At 34.8% G+C, this 23,150-nt stretch overlaps 3 protein-coding genes across 4 annotated transcripts in view; 1 reads left to right on the forward strand and 2 right to left on the reverse strand.

Annotated features, from left to right (window-relative positions):
• Positions 1–6: 6 nt before the first annotated feature.
• On the forward strand, positions 7–3,289 carry LOC132184238 (RNA-binding protein 2-like). Of its 2 annotated transcripts, none has more exons than XM_059597793.1 (6): positions 7–188; positions 627–751; positions 829–1,135; positions 1,461–1,522; positions 2,295–2,376; positions 2,671–3,289. In XM_059597793.1, exons 1-6 carry the CDS (start codon positions 146–148, stop codon positions 2,784–2,786), a joined length of 735 nt encoding a protein of 244 aa, XP_059453776.1. In that variant the 5' UTR covers positions 7–145; the 3' UTR covers positions 2,787–3,289. The 2 variants fall into 2 exon arrangements, with proteins under 2 accessions (XP_059453776.1, XP_059453777.1); XM_059597794.1 differs by having other exon boundaries at positions 835–1,135.
• A 3,930-nt stretch (positions 3,290–7,219) lies between these two features.
• On the reverse strand, positions 7,220–9,105 carry LOC132184208 (protein ALP1-like). The gene has a single exon (XM_059597749.1). The coding sequence runs from the start codon at positions 8,924–8,926 to the stop codon at positions 7,466–7,468; it is 1,461 nt and encodes a 486-aa protein (XP_059453732.1). The 5' UTR covers positions 8,927–9,105; the 3' UTR covers positions 7,220–7,465.
• A 9,057-nt stretch (positions 9,106–18,162) lies between these two features.
• The window catches only part of LOC132184819 (peptidyl-prolyl cis-trans isomerase CYP57), a 9,993-nt gene continuing 5,005 nt past the window's right edge, over positions 18,163–23,150 (reverse strand). Inside the window, exons 8-10 of the mRNA XM_059598592.1 lie at positions 21,055–21,250; positions 19,489–19,626; positions 18,163–18,698 (exon numbers count right to left, since the gene is read on the reverse strand). Of these exons, the coding sequence (XP_059454575.1) occupies positions 18,558–18,698; positions 19,489–19,626; positions 21,055–21,250 (475 nt within the window). The 3' untranslated portion in view covers positions 18,163–18,557. The remainder of the gene's footprint in view (positions 18,699–19,488; positions 19,627–21,054; positions 21,251–23,150) is intronic.

Here is a 23,150-nt window from a genome sequence, read left to right on the forward strand (position 1 = left end):
AACCGAAGTCCCGAAGTGTAACCAGAAGTACCGGCCAAAGCCCTTTTACCTGTCAAAACTGTGTCGTTTGAACCGGAGGACAGATAGCAACAATCAATGGCGTCTTAGGCCAAGCTCCAACGAGTAGCTGAAGCTGATAGAAGCCATGGCGGATCCCTACTACAGATACAGTGCATCCGAGGACAGAGGTAACCCTAATTCCACTGATTCTAAATTTCATAAAACCCCATGATTATTCAACCTCTCGAAACATAGGGATAATTTTCTCACACTCCGCTTGGTTGCCAAGAAAACGGAATTTAACTAATTTGATTAGTTAGTGGAGTCAAACAAGATAGGACTCAGCTTTGCATATTTCCTTTATTTTCTCTAAAATTCTCAGAATCCAAACTTTGCGTTACTTCTTGAATTATAAGCTCTATCTTTGTATGATGGACATGCGTTTAAGGTGAACCCCTATTGGTTTCTGTGATGATTATTGTTCAAATTGATAGTAAATTAGACTGTTCTGGTATGAAATTAATTTAGAGTTGATGTTGTCCTCATGATAGAATGCAAGTTTGTCTTTCTATTTGTGTATTGTTGTACAATTGATAGTAACATAGTTTTTTTGGCGTTTATTTTAGTATCCAGTGTTGCAAGGCCCAGCTTTCCTGGCTACCTGTCGGCTGAAGCACCACCATTGCCGTCTTATCCGAATTTGGGCTCTACTAATTTGCTTGCTGCTTCTTCAAATTTCCTGCAGAAAGATGTAAGCAAATGAGAGCTAGGGCCTGAGTTATTATATCTATAATATGTGTAACAAAGATATGTCTTGTGTGGCTTTAGGTGCAGATAAACTCATTGCAACCTGGTGCATATCACTTTGATGATATTTCGGGTGCTGGAGCTCGTCCTGATCCTGGTCTTGGTGGTGTAACGGCAGTAGCTAGCACTAATGGCTTCCCGTCTCCTCTAGAAGATCCAAACCAAGGACGAGATGTTGCACCAGGCGTTAGTCCGGGAATTCGTTCCATGAGTAATGAAATACCTAGCTCTTTGAGAAGCGGTGATGGCTTCCCAGTTCCAGCTAGGGAATCAAATGTTCTGTTTGTTGATAAACTTCCAAATGACTGTACCAGAAGAGAAGTGGGTCGTATCCTTTGTATTGTGTTTGTGCATAAGCATGTCTATGTTATTGTTTCGTGACATCTTCTGCTTCTCAGTGCTATATTGGACCATTGCAAGAGGAATTCAAGTACCAGTGAGAATTTTGATTGCATAACGTTTTCATTCATTATTTGGTGAGAACTGTTTCTAAATGAAAGAAATGTGCTTTCTTTTTGATAAGGAAAAAAGAAAAAAGAACAAGAATTAGAAATGTGCCTTCTGAGTTATGGAGCTTTTACGCAAATGTTCCTGAAGATTAATTAGCTATATTGCTTTCTGCTGTCATTTGGAACCTTGACTTATGATAATAGATCTTTTCCGTCCATTTATTGGCTATAAAGATATTAAAGTTATTCACAGGGAGCCCAGACGTGTAAGTCTACAGATTTACCTTCTTCTATTTTCTTTCTTTACTTTTTCCCCCCTTGAGTCTTGAATACTGAAATTCCTTTGACCTTGTGTGCGAAATATAAGTTCAACGTTGCTCTTTTATTTTTGTTCTTGTTGCATTGAAAAAATGAGGAGTAGTTAACTTCCTTCAGTGTTATCATCCTCTTTTTTTCTTTTTTTCCTCTTTGTGCATGTGTTTGAGAGAGGGAGAGATATTGGTGTGTGTGTGTCTGTGAGAGTTAGCAGCATTGATTTGTCTTATGTTGCTTGCCTAAAGGTTTGTGTTTTGTTGTTGCGTAAAATAGAATAGAATCCAATGATTATTAAGTCTACTTGGCGATATTTTTTAAGAACTTGATTTCCTTTTATTTGAAACCAGTCCAATGTGGTAAATCACAAGAAATCCTAGAAAGTAATGTTTGACGTTTTTTTACATTCCTGAGAAGTTCTGCTCATTTATTCTTTAGACAAGAATGAAGATCTAATTAGAGACAGTCATTTGATCTGTTCAAGTTTTGCTAATTTGGTCACCTAGGCCTCTATTATAATTATCATATTTTACAACTGCTGGGTTTCAGCTTATTAGCAGATTTTCTGTTCATGTCACAATTGTCATTGCATATATCCAAGCAATTCTCTTGTGCATATCTTCTTGTCATTATTTTCTTTTCAGGGTGAATAGCTAATGTTGCTACACATGTTTTGAAAATAAAACATTTTCATGGCATCTTCTTTTGATTCTTTTTTCATGGCAGAGTGGAGATAAGGCTAAGGTTTTGTGCTTTGTGGAGTTTGCTGACTCTAAATGTGCTCTGACTGCCCTGGAAGCTATTCAAGGTAAGTCATATATAATAATTTATGATCATTTGAGATGTAAAACTGCTAATACTTGTGGGGATAGCCTTTTATTCCTTGGAAGCTTTAAGAGATCATGGAACAAGGAAACAGAACATCTCTTTGTTGTATAAAATAAATTTTGGGTTACTTTATTTTAGATGTTTGATTTTTAATCTGGTAATGTACTTGTTGTATCATGCGTAATACAATTGATATCTGAAAATTCTCAATCAATATAAAGCCATCAGTGAATGCATCATTTAATCACGCTGCAAAATGTGGGATTTCCTTCAGGTTACAAATTTGATGACAAGAAACCTGACTCTTCTGCCTTGAGCATCCAATTTGCACATTTTCCATTCCGCCAACCATCTGATCATGATGAGGAACGCAATGCGGTCCCACGCTGACCACAAGTACCTGATCCTGGGATTACAATTGCTAAAAGAAAAATGCTTGTCCATTCTGAACTAAAATCAGTTTTGTCAAAGCTTGACCTTTGTCATGTGTATAATTGTGTGGTGGTGGTTGATTTTTCTTGATCATTTGTTCTGGTGCTTCAACGTTGTAGTTATACAAGTAAAATTTGTGCTGAGATATTTGACAATTTTAAAAAGGACAGTTTGTCTATAAAATTGTCATGTCATTATTATCATGTGAGAAACATATGCTTTTTTTTAATAGCATGCGAGAAACACATGATTTTTTTAAATTGAATTTCATTTAACTCTTTTAATGCTATTAGAAAGCATGTATTTCTTATATGCTCAAGAGACACGTGACAATTTTATAGACTAGGTTAGAAGAAATTTTCTACCCCAGTTTAGAAGAAAACTATCATTTTAAAAATTAACAGTTTTTTGTAGTCGGATATACTTTTCCTGAAGAATTAATTAAGAATGTTATGTGATTATTCATTGTAGTATGGTACATGGAATATTATATCATGCTTGTATATTTGAAGTCAATTCTGCGAAAAGACAGGGTTGTGCAGCTGTAAGTTTTATGCCAATGATGCTCCTAAAGATGTTGCTGGCTTGAGCCCATTTCACGACCGTATGATCGGTGTAATGCATTGGTATGATTTTTTTGCCTTATTTCAAAGATGATAAATTGTTGCATGTAATGTTTTACTTTTGACTTGCATTAAAAGAGGGTTTATAGCATTACCATGTTTACGAGGGTTTACTAATTAAGTCGTGGACTTACCATTTCTGTATGTTTCCACATATAAAGCAATGAAACCTAGTCTTGGAGATGGTGTAGGAAGTCCCGTCGCCGAGAGTGACTTTGATGATCTAGCCTGATTTTTGTTTGGTGGTACGGATGGTGCCGCTCATCTGAAAGATCACCTCGTGGAGATTGAGTAGTCCTAATGCCTATTAGCATTATGCCACGTGTCACTAAACAAAAGATTCAATTGTTTTACCATGTAAAAGTATTGTCTCTCAACATCGGTATAAAATAATTCTAGAGAGGTCGTAATACAACATGTATACGAAGAGATGTATCGAGGTGTGGGATTGACTATGCCTTAGTAAAATGCTAAGAGTTTTTGTTACAGTCCTTTAGTCCCCAAATCTATACATGTCTTTCAGTAGTTTATTTTATTTAGATTTGTCTATATTTCTGTGTTAGTTTTTAGTTTCATGTAAGAGTTTTAATAACTCAACTCTAATTTATATTTCAATAAGAGATGCTGACTCAGCCCTAGCTCTCATATATGTAATAAGCAATAAATTCTCAATTTAAAGGTGGTTATGCTAAGAATGAAGGCATGAAAATAATTAATCACAAACTTTATGTTTGAAAGGTTTAGGTTCTCTCAAAATCTAACGTCTAGGTTTTCTTAGAACCTAATTTATCCCGTTATGGACTTTGGTTCGTAACAGTTTTAATTGAAACAAATTATAGGGATCTAGCACCGGACCATAGTGCATGGTTTGGACGAAAATTATCACTTTGACTCACTTTGGATGATTATATCTTGGAGGCAAGACGGGCGACGTAGGCAGTCATTTGAGGCTCCCCAATAAAACAAGGTTCTAATTAGTAATTGTAAAATAAAAGTTCTTTCTAAAAGAATTGTTTAATGTTCTAATATGGTAAAACGTTAATAAATAGCCTCGAATTAAGGTCGGAAAAAAATTACTAATTGAAAGTCTAAGTATTTACATTTATGAAAAGTCTCGATGTTGATAACTTCTAGAAAAGTGCTACTTTTGTTCACATTTCTAAGGCTTTGTTTGGTAATGGGGATGGGGTTGGCCCAAACCCTGTTCATCACCATTTCCCAAAAAAATCAACATCAAAACATTCTAACTTTTTCACTTTTAATATTAAATCATTCACTTTTTATTATTATTCAAATAAAAAAATCACTACAAAACAAAACTTTTTCACTTTTCCATACCACTTTTTCATTTTTTTTTTATACCAAATATTCTTACTTTTTTTCACATCAATTTACATCAACTACAGTGTTTAGGCCATCCCATTTGCCAAACACCCCCTAAGTCTTATTTTCACATTCCTCAAAAGTCTTCAAGGTGCATACCTTTTTTCTCCGATGTCAATTTGAATTAAATGCTAAGAAAACAATGAAAATTCTTTGAAGTGCATAAATTCTCATATTTGCATTGTGCAGCAAATATAATTAATGAAAAATGCTAGGTGTTCTTATAGTGTCTTCTCAATTGTGATGTGTCTTTTGAAATTATCGTTGAATTTGAGATTATCATTATTGACTTTTAGTCTATTGGTGATTTTAAAAGCCACATCACAGTTGGGAGGATACCAGGAAAACACTAGAAGAACACCTAACATTTTCCATAATTAAACGCTAAAAAATTCTTCAATGTCCAGCTCTTTTTTTTTATTTTTTTTTATTATTATTTTATTCTAGTACAATTCAGTACTCTTTATAACTTTCCATTTTTATCTTTATTTTTCCCTTCAAGTCTTATTCGAAAATTGAAATCTTCTCATCTCCTCCAATTCGATAATTTTCCAACAATCCACAATTCAGGCCCTTGACGATGAGAGTTTGCAAAAAATTGTCTTAATCTTAAAAGATTTTCTAGAACATGATATCTATTATGATACTGATTGTTTAGATTTATTTTTAAAACTAGAAATTTTAAAAGAAATTTTACAAATAAAAGAACGTTCTCCAATTGACATATTAAATTATGTAAAAACACTTAATTATTTTTTATTTCAAATGCATGTATCACTAATAAAATTTTATTGACAATACTTATTACAGTTGCTTATGTAGAAAGTAAGAAGCATGATTAGTAAAACTTGAATATAAAAACCTAATTAGTAACGACTCTCCATGCTCGGAGGATTCACCTTTTGGCCGGAATTAATAATCAATTTTACAAATTCTTTATATATTTTTTATTCAACACATTGTAATTATTTTCAAATTATTTTTTAGATGCCACATTATGCAATATTATTATAGTAGGCTAAGTTATTGAGGGATATATGATTTTGTTTTTCCTTCTTGTCGCTTATAGTAGGCCTATCCACTTCATAGATTGTGGCATGGTTCATGCCACCAATTTGGGGAGAGAACAAGATGAATTACAAATTAAACTATAAAAGAAGGTGATTGGAGCTTGAGAGAGATATGTATGTAAATTCTTTGATCATTGCATATGTGACCTCACTTAACTTTAGCTCCCCCAAAAAACAAAAAAGTAAATCATATTAAACACTCTTTTATGGGTTATTGTCACTCTGTTGTGGCAGGAAAGTTGCCTATTACTTTAGGCAGCAAAATGACTAGGGCTATTTAGGGTGTCATCATTAATAATCTTGACTTAATAGGCAAAGAAAGAGATGGAAGTAACCAAAATTAAACAATTGCTATATTCCAAAATGCACAGAAACACAGGTATATTGTGTTTAGGATTTGGCTCAAGTGTTATAAAAAAAATTAATGGAAATTTTGTATGGTTTTTTTAATGGTTAGTTTAGTTTAATTCTCTTTCGTTAACTTAGAATTAAATCTGAACCGTTAAAAAACTGCGGAATATCTAACGATCTAGGTCTGTTTTAGATGAGATCTCTATTTATATTCACATATATAGTACAAGAATAATGTTATAGGAATTCAAAGTAATGAGTGCTTGTGTGTGAGAACTAATGGTAAAAGTCTCTCGTGTCCCTCCAAGAACTCCAAGAATAATTTGACTCTTAAAATTGAGATTAAACTTGTGATTGATCACTATTGAATTTTGATTAAGTGGTGATTTTAAAAGTTACCTCACTTTTAGAAAGACACAAGAGTGACTTCTAAAATTATTCAGAAAAAAAAAAAAAAAAGAAAAAATAGTGGAAAAACGCAACACAATCACATGAAGCATCTTTGTAACCTGTTGGTAGCCCTGAATATATCAACTTCCATGCCAGTTCTCTTAACAATTTGTGATGGTTCCAAAGATTGATTTCCCATTGTACAAGTTAATCCAAAAACTACAACATTTTATCCTCTAAATGAACTTCTCTTTAAACTCTGAGCATCAATTCTACCAATAAAATTAACTAATTTAAATGGTTAAACTTTTGTGTCCAGATCATGAAATACTCAGCATCGAACAAAAGACAAGGTCTAGGCACTAGACATCAAGTGAAGAAATTTTCCCACTTCCAACCTACACTCAGTAACATGCAATGCAATCAAATCAAGAAGTAGTCATCTGCTAGTCTCTTGCTAGTCTAAATCAGAAGATGCATATGCATAAAAGAAAAATGAAAAGCATTGTCAATCAAACTTAAAAGAAAGACCATATATAGGAGGAATCTTGCTTTACAAAAGAATGCCACAAAAGAATAGCAAGTTGCTGAATTCTATTAATGATGAATCTCTTATTTGGTAATTGGAAGTATGGAACCAAGTTAAGACATGTCACTGTGAATCTGTGATGTTTCAAGTATAAATTAAGCCTACGAAGACTACAACCATCCCCATTTGTGGAAGGGAAGGGACAACTATGGTTACCTTGTACAACATAATGATGAATGACTTGTATAAAACAACTAGGAGAATGAATGAGCAAAAGACCAACTATTTTCACTACACAAAACGAGTGCCACCGATTCCATGGTGCAAAATATTATGAGCAATGGCATCCCTAGCCTTCATGGAGCTTACCGACCTCAAAGGAGCCTCGGGGACCATCTCATCATCAACAAGCTCAAACTGCAGAGCTGGGTCCATATCTTCATTCATCAATTCACAGATATTGTGCAAAACGCAACAGGCTCCGAGCACCACAGGCAAGTCCTGAAGTTTCACCTCGGTCCTCTTTTGCAAGCAACACCACCGACCTTTCAATCTCCCAAACGCGTCCTTGGCGACCCTTTGGATCTCCCCAATCTTCTCATTGAACGCATTCTGCGGCCAAGTCAGATTGGGATGCGTGTAAGGCACCAAAACCCAGTCCATCAAAGGGTACCCTGAGCTCCCAACAATCCACACGCCCTTAAGAAGCCCGCCGCTGGCCCTTTGGTGAAGCGCAGATTTCTCAAGCACCTGGTCGTCAGGCATCGACCCAGGCCAACCAATACACACATCCGTGAACGCTCCTCTTGGGTCGACAACTCCTTGAACCGTGATCGAGTATGACGTCTTCTGGTTCCGCTCCGTGTGGCGCCTGTTGAAATAAGCCGCCACGCTGATCTTGGGCGCAATGATGGGTATGTGCGTGGTATACATAGACCCCACCACATTGGGTATTCCCGAAATGGATTCAAATTCGTCTTTGATCTTCCTCAACGCGTTGTCGTCCGGCCACTGCAAGTATTTAGGCATCAGCACCGTCCGAATTGCGGAACAAACCTCGAGAACCAGCTTGTGGCAGGTGGATATGCCCAAGCCGAAGCGTTTGGAGACGAGGCGAAGTGGGTCGCCGGTGGCCAGCCTCCACAAACACACGGCCACCCTTTGGGAAACCGGAATCGCGTTGCGGAGAGTCGTGTCCTCTTTGGCGATGACCGAATTGAGCTCCTCGCAAATCATATCGAATGTCGCCCTCCCCATTCTGAAGGCTTTCTTGAACTCTTCCTCGGGATATTCCGGGCTGTTGCACTCGTCCCACCAAGCTTTCGATCTGTCCTTGACCCACAATCTCCGGTGATGACCGCTGTTACTTCCACGCTTCTCTGTTTTATCGATCTTCTCAAGCCCATCGGAGGCAGAGTCCGCGACAGCCACGGCCACCGCACCGGCCACGAGCCGGGACTTCTTCCTCTTGCCCCGCTCTACTTCCTCGGCTTCGGTGTAATAGTCTTGTAGATTGGAGTAATACTCAACCATGGCCTTGGTCTTATTCTTATGGCTTGACTCGAACAACTGCTTCTCCTCCTTGGATGCCCTGTCGAGCTCTTCCTGGTCCCGCTTTTCTTGCTCCTCAAACAACAACAAGGAGGTAAGAATACCCTTCAAATCCTTCTTCTTGTCGGGTTGTTTATCGGCGTCACTGTCCCCGTCGTCATCTTTTCTCTGCCGCTTCCTGGCGTTGTTGGTATCATTCATTTGGTAAAGCGAGCTTGGCGAAGGTGTAGAGATATGGGGGAAGAGTTATGGGGTTGGGAGAGAGAGAGAAAGGGAGTTTCATATAGACGACGATGATGCCCACAAGGAAGGAAGGAGAGGGGAAGGTCTTAGTCTTTGCCTGTCAACTGTATGATTATATGTGTGAACAAAAGATTGAGTGATTAGACAAATGGGGATGTTAGAGACGTCGAGTTGTATACAATATATTATTTTACCGTTTTTATGATGTGCGTTGCGTTCCATTGTCGTTAATGTAGACCCCATCCCCCGTTGAAAATCATTGTTGACAATTTTTTTTTCTTTCTTTTTTTAAATTATTAAATTAGTCCATTTTTCTTTTTGAAGTGTATTAAATATTTTTAAAATGACAAATATTACCCTGTAATATCCTTTTATAACAAACAACTCATTCCGTACACGTTACGACTATTTTTTAAGTGAATTACTATGAAATAAATTTTTATTTCAAAAAAACTACCCAAAAAAAATTGAGACCGTTGTTGGGAGCAGTTCAACCATCTCTCAGGTCGATTAGAGGGGGGTGAACGGAGTAGCTGAATAATGTTTAGAGTAGAATTATAATTCATAATAATTTCAAAGGAAAAACGACAAAATTTGTATGAAATGAATCATTTGTTACACGAACGAATTATTTATTACTTTTGAAAATCGAGAGTTATTTGTAACAACTTAAAAGTCATTTAGTCAGGGATGGACCCATGAATAGACTAAAGGGAGGCATTTTCAAATTTTCTTTTTAAATTTTTTTATTAAGTTAAATGTATTTGTATTTAACTTAATTGAAAATATAAATATATTTCTACTAAGTATTGCTTAATTGAAAATTTAGTTTTATTCATCAAAAAGAAAAAAAAAAAAAAAGAAAAATTAGTTTTGAAAAATGAGGATTCTAACATATAATTTGTATCAATTTTAATACACATTTTCCCGATAATCCAATGCCGATAAAAAAAAAGCCATGATGAAATGAAATAAAAAAATAAAAAAGGATTAAATATTCATAATTAGGAGATAAATTTATATATCATGAGAAACCTTAGAGACCATAGTAATCTTAAAATTATTGCGACAAAGACAATGCAGGCTCACGAGAGGCCATGGACCACCAACCCACTGAATAAAATCCAGTTATATGTATAGGTGTGAACGCGGTTCGGGGGAAGTGTGTAGAATAGTACATGTGGGGAGGTGGTGAGTGCTGACGGTAGGTATGGGACGGTGACTTGGGATAACGCGGTTTTGGATTTTTGAAACTCTCTTTTCATTTTTTTATTTATTTTTTTCGGATATTTTCAGCAGGAGTTGTATTTTTTAAATAAATTTTTATTTTGTCTCTGTATTTATTAATTTGGACAAGTAATGCTACACGTAGGATTTTTATTTTCTAATTTATCTCAAGCATTACTCTTATTAGGGCCATATTATTTAAGTCTTTTATAATTTTAAAGAAATAATAGATACTTAGATTATGTAATTTTAATCGTTTTTAAGTATCGAAACGGTTGAAAATGTCACCTATTAAAAATGTAATATGCCGCAGTTGAGAATTTAGTATATTTTTATCAGGTTCTTACTCTCTATATTGCAAAAAAGTTTTTAACCAAAAATTATCTTTTGATTTTATGAAGAAGAAGCGTTCTACAAAGTGAAAATGAAGCATTTTTGGAGGAATTTTTCTTTTTGGTTGCCTCGATAACATGCAACATTTTTAATAAATAGCATTTTTCAAGTGTTTATGCCTTAAAACGGCTTAGGTTACGTGATTTAAAATTTTTCAATTTTAAAAAACTGGTAGGAGATCATGATTGTTATGTGAGAGCTCTTTTAACAATTTTTTTGTTCAAATTACTAACAATTTAGACAATTTATATAAAAAAATCTCAAATAAAATTTACTTTCTAAAATTTATGTTACCCAAATTTCTAATAATTCGAAGAAAAAAAAAAGGGTGAAAATCCCAGGCCATCGTGGCAAGTTGGGAAGAATGAAGGGTGTAATATTTACATTCACCTAGGGTTTGTTTGGTAAATAATTTCGTTTTGGTTTCGGTTCAATGCTGTAGCAAAAATTAATTAATGTAAAAAAATAAAAATAAAAAAGTAAAAATGTTTGGTGTAAAAAAAAAAAAAAAATTGTAGTAAATTTTTTATTTAAATAATAATAAAAGTAATCGATGTGATGTATAAAGTAAAAGGGTATTAAAAAAATGAAAAAGAAAGTTTCCTTTACCTTTGCCTTTTGCGGCTTTGCCAAAACCCTTTAACAAAGTAATCCCAAATTTCTAATAATTGAAAAAAAAAAAAGGGTTGGCTGAAAATCCCAAGCTATCGTGGCAAGTTGGGAAGAATGAAGGGTGTAATATTCACATTCACCTATTTTTTGATGGTTGTGAGAGAATTTACGGAAAGTGTTGGGGTTGCCAAATAGAGTGGTGGGCCAAAAGTGGATCCAGGTATCTCGAATCCCCGCGGGCCTCGATGATGCTGATTTCCATAGTCAACGAAATGGACCAAAAAACGCAAGATCAACGGCCAATTATGAATTATGTGGCCTTTGGGGGGAAGGGAACTCATATGTAGAATACTTTTGGGGTCTTTTTCTTCTCCATCATCTTTTTGACCAAAATCCCCCAACTCTTGTATTTATTATTACTTATATCCCAATTCTTTGTTAAAAAAAAATTAATTAATTAATTATGAAGCTATCGATTACTTCTTTTATGAGACTTTTGTCACAAAACAAATAATATAATTGGCTCCATTTGTTAATAATTTTTTTTTAAAAAAGGAAAAAAAAGTTCTCTCATATTTCTAGATCATTCCTATTAATCTAGCAAGTTTTATAAGGAATGAGGACTGGAGTTACTTACTACGACAAACTCTGACCGTATAAGGTTTCCCATATATATATATATATATATATATTCGTGGCAGATAGGACTTGAAAGAGTTATTTGCATTTAAGGGAATTCAAATCTTAGACTTGATGAGAAGCAACCCACCAAATCTATAATCTTTACTAGTTGAGCCAACTTCTTAAGATTGTTGTTGCGTATAGACTTTTTTGTATATTTATTAGTTTGTACAACGTTACTCAAAACACGACACGTGCATTGTAAATGAAGCTTGAGGAATTAATAATAAGAAAGAGGAAGAAGAAGAAGAAAAACGATGAGTTTGATCTTTAATGGTTTACCTAGAGTTCAAACATAAGGAGATTGAATAAAAAAAATGGAAGGCTTGACTTTAATGGTCACCGATGGTATGTTTTCTCTTCCATTTAGACGAGGAAATTGCAAGTTTGACTAGTTTTTGGAGGAGTACTTGGATGGATATGAATTTCTTTTGTAGGGTTTTCTATCTATTAGGTCATTACAAATAAATTAAATTTTGTTGAACTTTATAATTAATTACAAATAATTGATATTTTGCTTTTAAATTATGTTAAGATAGAGAAAGGAAATATATATATATATATATATATATATATATATATATATATATATATATATTGTATTTTTTATTTTGAAATTGAGCAATGTGGTGATACTCTATGAGATATTTTTTAAGTAATTTATTTAGATATATCATTTAAGTTGTTTGTATTTAGATTTCTACATAATACTTATTATTGAAGTGACTTAGTAATGTTATTAAATGTATTCGGAGACTTTGGGCCATGACTTTCCCTGGTCGATCCTTTTCATTTAAGATGAAATTGATACCATCAATTTCATGATTATGATTTAAAGTTGGTGCATCTAATGGACTATATGAAATTAATATTGAAATGTCTTTTAAAAAATCTTCATTTGAAATGGATTCCGAACTTGAAGGTAGCTCTGGCACTTTGCTGTTAGTTGATCTAAATCATAGAAATTCTCCGAGAAAAAACAAAAAAGATTTGTAAGTATTTGATTTGAGGGAGGACGCACATAACACTACTTTTCGACCAGTGTGTCAAACCATATCGTTATTTTGAAATAGTTGCGAGATAAAAATACATTTGAATTCCGATCTTGAAGGTAGATCTAACACTCTGCCGTTGGTTGATTTAAAGCATAGAAATTCTCAGAGAAAAAAAAAAAAAAAGAAAAGAAAAGATTTGTAAGTATTGGATTTGAGGGAGGACACACATGATACTCTTTGACACAATTCGTTACTCGATGTCACAAAAATTCAATAATGTACGCTACTTTTTGACCAGTGTGTAAAACCATGTTATTCTGAAATAGTTGGGAAATAGAAATATAGTTTCTAATACTATTATTTTATATATTTATTAGTTTCCACAGCATTACTCGAAATAAAACACATGCATTGTAAGTAAAGCTTAAGGAAATAATAATTAAAAAAAAAAAAAAATCATGAGTATCTTTAATGGTTTCCCTAGAGTTGAATCGTTAGGAATAAACGATGGAAGACTAAAACTTTCTCTTTTTTTTTTTTTTCAAAAAAGAAAAAAAAGAAAAAAAAGAAAAAAAAAAAAGATGGAAGAGTCGACTTGACTTTCATGGTCATCGTATGTTTTCTCTACCATTTAGATGCGGAAATTGCAAGCTTGAATAGTTTTCGGAGGTGTTTGATGGATATGAATTTCTTTTATTCTCTTGAAAAAAAAAAAAAGTTTGGAAGCAATATGGTGATATTCTATGCGATATTTTTTTTTTCATAAATTTGTGAAAATGTATTTTTAATCAATTTTTTAAAATATGCATATACTTTCTTAACATATATATATATATATATATATATATATATATATATATATATATATAAGTCTTAATGCCAAGATAGCAACCTTATAAAACATGAAACTAAGTTTCAAAAAATGTTATTCTGTCATGAAAAAAAATATGTTTATTTTATTTCTTTTGTATACTTATTCAGAAATTAACTAGTTGAAAATTTATAATTGTTCAATATTTTTTAATGTTCTAATCAAATATGCCTAATCGATGAAGTGATGTGGTAATTATGTTATTAAATGTATTTGGAGACTTTCTGCCATGGCTTTCCCTAGTCTCAAACTAGTTCCCGTGCTTTTGTCGTTGTTGTGACTTGTGAGTGCACTTGTAACAGTTGTTGGTTGATATAAATCAATTTTTTTTTTTTAAAAAAAAATGATTTGTAAGTATTTAACTTTTTTTTGAAGTGGAAATCATATATTGCATAAATCAAACTCTCTCTTGCTCAGCAAGTACAATTTCGTGAATACATCTAGGACATTCGCCAACCCAAACTTGCTCTTCACCGACGTGTAAAGCAGATTTTGCTAAGTGATGGGCTGCGGCATTGGCTGATCGCCTTACGTGTTGAATCACCCACTGGGCGGATGAGTCAAGTAGTGCTTTCGCATCATCCACAATATGTTCGTACCTTCCCCAACAATGAGACTCTTTGTGGAAAGCTTGAACTACCTCCAAGAAATCGCCCTCCAAGATGATCTTGTCATGACCCAGTTGTATACAGAATTCCACCAAGCGCCATGCAGCTAAGGCTTCAGCAGCCGTGGGATCATGAACGTAAGGCTTGGGGGCACATAACGCTGCAACCACCCTCCCCTCGCGGTCACGTACTACCAGTCCCACTCCCATTCTTTGTCCACCCCTGTCTATAGCCGCATCCCAGTTTGCTTTGAGGTATCTGTGTCTTGGTCTTTGCCAAACAATCACCTCTATAGCTCTGGCTTAAAGGCTTGGCTCAGGTCAGAGTCTTGCCTTATTGAAAGCGTCTACTTGATCCTTGGTGCTTCTAAGTAACGTTGATAGGGACTTGAACTCACCTCCAAACACGACCGTATTGCGTCGCATCCATATCAGTCTATATATGCAAGCCACCAACGGCATGTCGTCCCCCCCGAGTCTGTCGTGGAGCATTTCAAAAAAATTTATGAAATTATCCTCTCCACTCTGGCACTTCTCGATCGGCGAAGCACATTCTAGCCAAGCGTTACTGGTGGATGGGCAACTCCATATTATGTGGCCCACTGCCTCAGACTATAGTCCACAGATTAGGCATAAGGAATCATTGGTTATCCCTCTTTTGTGGAGATTGACCTTGGTAGCTAGAATATTGTTAAGACTCTTTCCATAAGAAAGATTTAACCACTTTGGGGCCCCTCACTTGCCAAACTTTCTTCCACAAATGTGACCTAGGTGCCAAGTTCGAACAGCTTCCTCACGACTCCTCTACTTGACCTTTTGCCGCATGATATTCGCTGCAGACAGAAAAATCTCCATTCTTCGCTCCAACCCACATCAACCGGTCACTTTGCTGTGTCGGGCATACATGGATATGGGAGATTGTTGTTGCTTCCTCTGAGGAGAAAATCTGCTGAAGCAATGGTATATTCCACCATTTAGTAGTCATCAATGAGCACGCTCACTTTCATATCACGGTCTAGGACACGCATTGGTGACTGAATGGAGTATGTTGATGGTGTCGGGATCCAGTGATCCTGCCAGATGGTTATGAGGTTGTCATCGCCCACCCACCACATCATCTCTTGTTACACAACTCCCATACATACATGAGAGATGATATGATAGTAAAAATTTAATTTTTGAATTGATAAGAACTTATAAAATGAAAGGGAAAAAATATAAAAAAGTTCCATCGACTACCAATCATTTTCAATAAAGCATCATAACAAGCGTGATAGTTTGATACATCTCCCCGTCAGCTTGGATGGATCTCTGTTTTTTCTTTATATAATATCTTTAATTTTATAAAAAAAATATATAATAAAAAACTAAACTAAATGAAATTATTATTATTATTATTATTTTCTTTTTTAAAAAGGGTCATGGACTCTTGGGGTTGATTGACCACCCTTAGTCGCAAACAACCCTAGGGCATGAAGGGTGGTTCGATCACTTTAATATATATATATATATAGTTTAAATTTAGTATTTATAATTAAAAATGGTAAATATTTAATTTTTTTTAATTGCCAAAATAACCATTACTGTCAAATTCGTTTTTTGAATCCATTCTAACTATATATCAACATTGATTTTAGAAAATTGGAGGATATTAAAATTATTTTAATAATTTAAAGAAATATTAACAAAATTAATAGTTTGAGAGAGACATCAGACAAAGAGATACTAATTTGAAAAAAAATATATGTGTTTTCTAAAAAAAGAAAAAAGTAAATTTTCTTCAAATAAATAGCATTCATCGAATAAAGGAAGGGGACTTGATGATGACATTCCCTGTACATGGCCCGTTCCTTGAGGATACAAAATTCAACAATATACGCACCTCTTTGACCGTGCGTGAAACATGGCTGGATACAAAAAAAGTCAACAAAGTACAGTAAAAAAGATAAAAGAAAAAATAAAAAAGAAAAAAAGAAAGAAGCTCATCTATCTCCGTCTTTTCCTCGAGAGAGAAAAAGGGTTAACCTTCTCCATGCATGTGCTGGATCTCCGTCATCGGCGTCATCCATCCAGACCCAGTGGCCATGGCTTTAACTTTTTCCCAATAAGATTTACATTTTTGTTTTATACGGTTCTTGTTCCTTAGCCTGCAACATAGTAATTGCTTCTCTTTACTTCTTTCTATATATAAATATAAATACAAATTCAGATATATTAATTGGGTTTCTGAATTTTTTCATTGTTGAAGAGCTAAAAATCATGTGTTTTTTTTTTGTTATAAGGTACTTCTCTGATTGAGACCCCCAAGAGACTGGAATATCCATCAACAAATTAAAGCTACATATAATACAAGTCGTCGATTAGAATGAAAGAAAAACGTGCTACTTGGGTTTCTTTCAAGATTGATTACCAATTCAAATAAACGTGGCTATTAAACCTACCTATTGTGCATGAGAAGTATAAGAGAACTAAACAAATAAATTTGGAAAAAATTTCAAATTAACGTGTCTATCACGTCAGTTTAAAAATTTTTCTGAATTCATTTGTTTGGCTCCCTAATACTTTTCATTGTGCATACATATTTATCTAATACGAGGCATAATCTATATCAATTAGTTTGGTAAAACATTCATAAAAGCTAAAATAAAAAATTATGTTTTTTTAATTAGTCAGAGTTAAAAGGGGGGGTCATGGCGGCATCTCATTCATATTTTAGTTCCTATAATTTAATAATAAAAAAAAAAAAAGAAAAATTCCTGATTCGAAACTTGTTTTCAACGATTGTTTTAGGTCGGCGGAAAAGCATTCACATGTTAGGTGTACAAATCAAAACCCTTTTTCTCCATTGAGAAGCCGAAGGTGTTGTTCAAGTCTTCACAAGTATGACACGTTGGCGGTCAACGAGGAAGATGTTGGCAAAGGATGCGTTGTCATGCTGACGCAATAATAATTCCTTTTTTCTTTTTCTTTTTTTGTTTGTTTAAGACACAATAATATATAATTCCTTAGAAAAGGTCTAAACTGGCGAGACAGTTGTGGATCCTCGTTGTCATCAATTCCTAGACCAATCGTAACGCAATTCATTGAATTTCGTGGGGTTGGCCAAAATCCAAGTACATTCATGCCGCCTCAATAAAATCTAATTGCTGGGGCCGGGCATTCCAATTTTGCCTATATTGGGTATTCGGTCAAAACCGGTGATGGTACGAGTATTTTCATCCATTTCGATTCGGTTAAGTTAATTAATTCATACCAACAAGAATAAATTTCAATTATTTCAATTAAGTCAGATAAATGTTATTTAGTGAAGGGTTTGTTTGAGATTACGTTTGAGGGCTTTAAAAGTGCTTTTAACACTCAAAAAGCCTGTTTGAAAAAAAAAAGTACTCGTTTGATAAAAAAATTAAAAGCGCTTTTAAAAGTCCAAAAAGCCTAAAAATGACCAAAATGCACTTTTGACAAAAGTTTAAAAATAAAACTTTTGCCCAAAAGCTCTTTTTGACTTAAAATCTCAATTTTTCAAACGCAATCCAAAATAAGCTCTAAGTCAATTAGTTATGGGGTTTTTATAATGCGCCAAACTTACTTCTTTCGGGCTAAACAAGTAATGGAAAAACCTATTGAGGGCCAAAGTCGGTTAATCGATGAAATAAAAATTATACCATGTACAGAACTGGTGTCAAAACAGTTTTTTTATTCCAACCACCGACCGCCAAAAGTCGATAATGGTTTGGTGATAGTTGGTAGACAGCAATCGGATATTTTGTCCACCCTTAATTTTACTTCATTATCTTTCAAAACAAAAACAAAAACAAAAAATTAACAGCATGTATTTCTCTCAGATTGCCTGAAGCATGCTAACAATACCACTGCCTTCCATGTAAATTCAACTACAACGAAGAATAAGGTGATCAAAACCAGAGAAAACGAGAGCCGTAGCAAAAGATTGCATTTGTTTTTTGCGGTTCTCCCTGTTTCCTAGAAAAAATAAATGAAACTATACGAGATAGGCATCAGTGCATCTCAATTCTAAAGCTTCCCTGGTTTCTCAGGACCTTTTCCCGCATGACTCAAAAATCTGTACAACATTGTAGCTCTAAAATTACTTAACAAAGTCAAACGGCCACGAGACCAAACTCGTCACCTCCAGTAGTCTATGGATATTCACAAGCCTGCTTAATTACGTAGTCAGCAAATATGAGATCAAGTAAGAGATCTGCCAGCCCATTCCCGTTCTCGTTGCTTTTGCTTGGCTACCATCCGGTTGAACTTCTGTTTTCCTTTCTCCAAAAGAGGGTCAAGCACAACGTAGTCGTTTGGGTCATCACTGCGAGACATGCGGTCCTGCATAAAATGGTTCACCGAAAAAAATTGAATCACTTGGTAATTAAGGGGGTAATTTGCCCAAAAAAAAAAAAACAGAAATCAAACTGGGGAGGGGGAAATTCCTAAAGGGAAAAGGGGAGTTTTTTTTTTTTTGGGACACAGGATAACGGGGCAATCGTGAGGGGTAGGGGGTTACAATGGAGCAAGAAGGATGTCAGGCTACAATCAGAAAATAGTGGCACCCGATGAAGAGGACAACGAGGTTTCATTGTGTGGGTGGAAGCCGCTGTAGGAAGGAAGGTTGGGATAGGGTAGGGAGATGGCCACAAAGAGGCTAAGGAGGGTGGCACTGGGGCAGGGATAGTTGGGTTCCTCAGCGAGGGTGAATGGTGTTACGGCTCAGGAGATGGCGGCAGAGGAGAGAGGGGGAGACAAGTTTTTGAAAATGGCTTATGCTTCTTTAGAGGCGTAAGCATTTTCCTCCCAACAGGGGCAAATTTGCAGTTAAGTCGGAAATAATTTTCCTTTGACTAGTATTTTTTATATGTACCAAACACCAAAAAATGGAGAAAATATTTTCTGAAAAATGTTTTCACCAAATATAACACAGCTAATTTCAATAACTACAACCATTCACAGATTTTGTTTCTGATCTGAGACCATATTTTTTGGAATGAGTCCACAGGATAGGTGCTCAAATGCTATTTGCAAAGAAATGGAATGATCTCATTCTACCTGGTTTCTGAAACCCTTTGAACAATTGAAAAGAACTCACAATGGAGATGGCATATAAATATATGAAGCTTACCTTGCCAGGTTCAGGGCCAAACTTTAATTTAACTGCTCCCCAGTCAGATAATTCATCATTGCCATCTCCAGACCCACTACCTGAGTCCGTGGGTTTTCCAGACATGGTGGACTTAAACTTCTCAAGTTTTGCTAGAACCTAATAGTGACAAAACAAGAAACCGGTAAGAAATTATATAAACATAGAACGACATAAGGGGCATATAAAGAATTACACAAGTTAAAGTTTTCTGAGGCCTATAGATGATGCAGACAACACAGTCCCAAATTCCATATAAGAAGATATTTCTTACCCAGCCCCCCCCCCCCCATCTTTCCCTACTTTCCTTTTTTCTTTTTCTAAACCACTACCAGAGATTAAATTCCATGATTTAATAAAAGTAAACTATGGTCAACAGAAAATAGTTACAGTTCATATAGTTCCTAAGAGTACAAGGGAAAAAAATTATAACCCTAAATTATTATTGTTATGAACCTAACATCCAATATTTCTTTTGATCTCAGAAATCAAACGGAAATCTCAAATATGGAAGTTAATTTCTATTTTCTAATTTCCAAAGACTTGGGATAAAAAACAAAAGGGTTAAATTTATATTTAACAACTCATTCATCCATTGATGGCAAGCGTTTCCCAGGGGAAATGTCTCAAACATAAAGTGATATTGTAACACCCTAATCCCATATTGAAAAGATGAGGAGTAGCCCACATAGAGTGGGTGGTTTATAAAAGATAGTCATGAATGCTAAATCTCACATTGCTAGTTACTAGGTGAAATTGAGCTTTATAAGAAATTTTAAGAAAACTCTAAATTAACTAGTCCTTTTAAGGTTATAGCCCAGATATGGTTAGCGCTTTCTCTTGGGTCATTGCAAATGGTATCAGAACCACCTAATAACGCCAAGCCATGTGGTACTGGAACACTGCATGACTAGGCCTTGACAAGAGCATTAAGAGTTTAAAAAGGGGAGCTTATAACACTCCGGTTCCATATTTGGAAGATGAAGAGTAGCCCACATAGAGTTTGGTGGTTTATAAAAGATAGTCATCAGTGTTAAGTTCCACATTTCCTAATTACTAGGTGAAACTGAACTTTATAAGAAATTATAGGGAAGCTCCAAATTGACTAGTCATATTTGGGTCATAGTGCAGATGTGGCTAGCGCTTTTTTTTGGATCGTTATAGATATGCTCTCAAGCAAGTGAGAAACATAATGGTATTAGTCTAAATGTTGATGACATCTTGAAATTTCCAGCCTCTTTCTCCTCGCATGCAAACTTATTGAAAGGACAGACTTAGAAAGCTCAAGGGTTCCGCTTGAGGTGGTTGAAGTTTATTAAAAGACATTTCTCACACACTTGATTCCAAGTTTGAGTATTATGGGCAATATTTGACTACTGGTTTTGTTTCTATTAGTCATTTGTAGGTCATTATTTCCTATCACTTGCATATTTCATCGGTCCACAGATGGACCATTTGCTGTAATGCTTTTGCCAAAAGGGAAGGACCTAGGAAATAAGATGAGATAAGAGAGACGAAACAAATAAGAACCACTAACTCATAACTTACTTCATCTTCACGTCCTTGAATTCTGCGCTTTTTCTGTTTTTGCAACTGCCTTCCTCGTTCAGCTTCACCCATCAGCTGTAAGTCCGAATCTGTATTAGCAATTCGTTCTGCTCTGGCTTCTGATCCGATTCCCTTTTTCTTCAAAGACAGCTTTTCTATCCTTGGTTGATCATCATCAATGCTTTCAGTGTTAAGCCTGGTAAGAAGAAAATGAAATTATATTTCCAAATTAAACATATTTGAAAACTTTTATCTTGGCCACAATTTTTTTTTTAATGAATAAATCTTTATCCTGGCCACAAAGTTGTAAAAAACATAGGACCAAGAGGAGGAGGTTTTGATCTTTCAATGACTCATTTGACAAGTACTAATGCAGTTCACTTTTATTAATTGAATTTTTCAAAGACAATAGTATTGCTGCTTGCAGGTTACCTGCGTGCGTATGAAGCAAGCAAGCAAGCATCATATCTAATTGTTTGCTGTCATTTGTGCAACATAGCATCCACAGGCCCCTATGTCAGCACTGTGTTGTATGCAAGGAAAAAAGATATAAAGAAACGAACAAATGGTTTAGGCCCTTTCTAGAAATTATAATGCTGAAGACGAGTTTCTTTGCTGAAAAGAAAAAAGGACTTTATGTCCACTCCTATCCAAACGATTAATTACACCATTCCCCCACCCTGGCAATTGAACCTTGATAATAATCAAGAGGCAATGATTAACTATCAGTAGTTTTTTTTTTTTGATAAGAAAAACTATCAGTAGTTAATGATTAACTATCAGTAGTTAATGATTAACTACCACATATTACATGCTCTTAAACTTCTATTTCCTGAATCGATAATTTATCATCGTTCATGCAACTAATAATATGAAAAGGGTCTTCAATAAATATGGAAAGGCTCCATCTAGCAAGAAAAAATATATGCCTTGCAATGAATTTTTCTAGATATCATGTTTCAAGAGTTCAATTGACACCAAGAGGGGATGGTTTTGTAATGGCTCTTTCATTTCATTCACATATACACCTAATAATGAGGCTAAAATTTAAAATGTAGCTTGCTGCTTAATATTTTAAGACTTTAACAGCCATATATGGCTTGGTGAAAGTGCTCCTTTCTGTAATTTTTGTTCTTCCAAGAAACATTAAATCCAATTGTCCCATAGTCTTCTTACTTCTTAGTTTCGTGGATGCCACCAGATTGACAATGCCTTTACTTTCAGATATGACATGTTCAAATTAAAGATCTTAGACATGCAACTGAAGCTCTGTACCAAACTATATCCATGCAAATCTTGTTGAAAACCTTATTGCTTCCCCGTTTGTGTTAATTAGTAAAATTTTAACAATGTAAATAAATGTGCACATGCAAATTGCAGCAAAGCACCTGTGGGAATAGCTAACATACATATATACATTAATACATATCTATTTTACCTTGATGTAGATATTTCATTGCGTTTTGGACTAGAATTCCCTGCATGTACAGATAATAAGGCAACTTGCGTCAATAATTAAGGCCATTATGAAGAATAAAAAATAATTTGAAAAAGGAAGAAGGAAGCAAAAGACAATGGCATTGGCAATAGATATCAAACCTATTTGACTTGCATCGCTAAATAACACTGTCATTTCACTTATCAAAAATAAACTAAATAACAGTGTCATTTTCAATGTTTTGATGTTGACAAATATTCCCCCCTTCACTAAGCATAGTTTGTTACTCAATATTTGTTGGTTGAAACTCCCATAATCAATTTTTGACTAATGCATTTTGATTTCTAAACGGTGCAATGTGCACAGGTAGTGAAGAAGCTAATGGGCCACCAACCAAGATATTTTCTTTCTACCCTTTTTACATTTTCTTGATCATTTAAAATTTAGATAGTGATCTCTTAGGAGAACCTCTTCTACATCTCCCATGTACTTGGGCCCCACCTTTTCTTTTTCAATAAATTTATTACTTATCAAGAAGAATAAAATAGCAAAAATAAATAAATTGTTTGTTGACATAGATCTCCAATATACTATATCTAAACCACAGTTGCAGGAACCTCAACCCACTGTTCATTTTTTTCTCCCAAAAAGTAGTAAT

This window comes from Corylus avellana, chromosome ca6, assembly GCF_901000735.1.
Source record: "Corylus avellana chromosome ca6, CavTom2PMs-1.0".
Taxonomy (NCBI): Eukaryota; Viridiplantae; Streptophyta; class Magnoliopsida; order Fagales; family Betulaceae; genus Corylus; species Corylus avellana.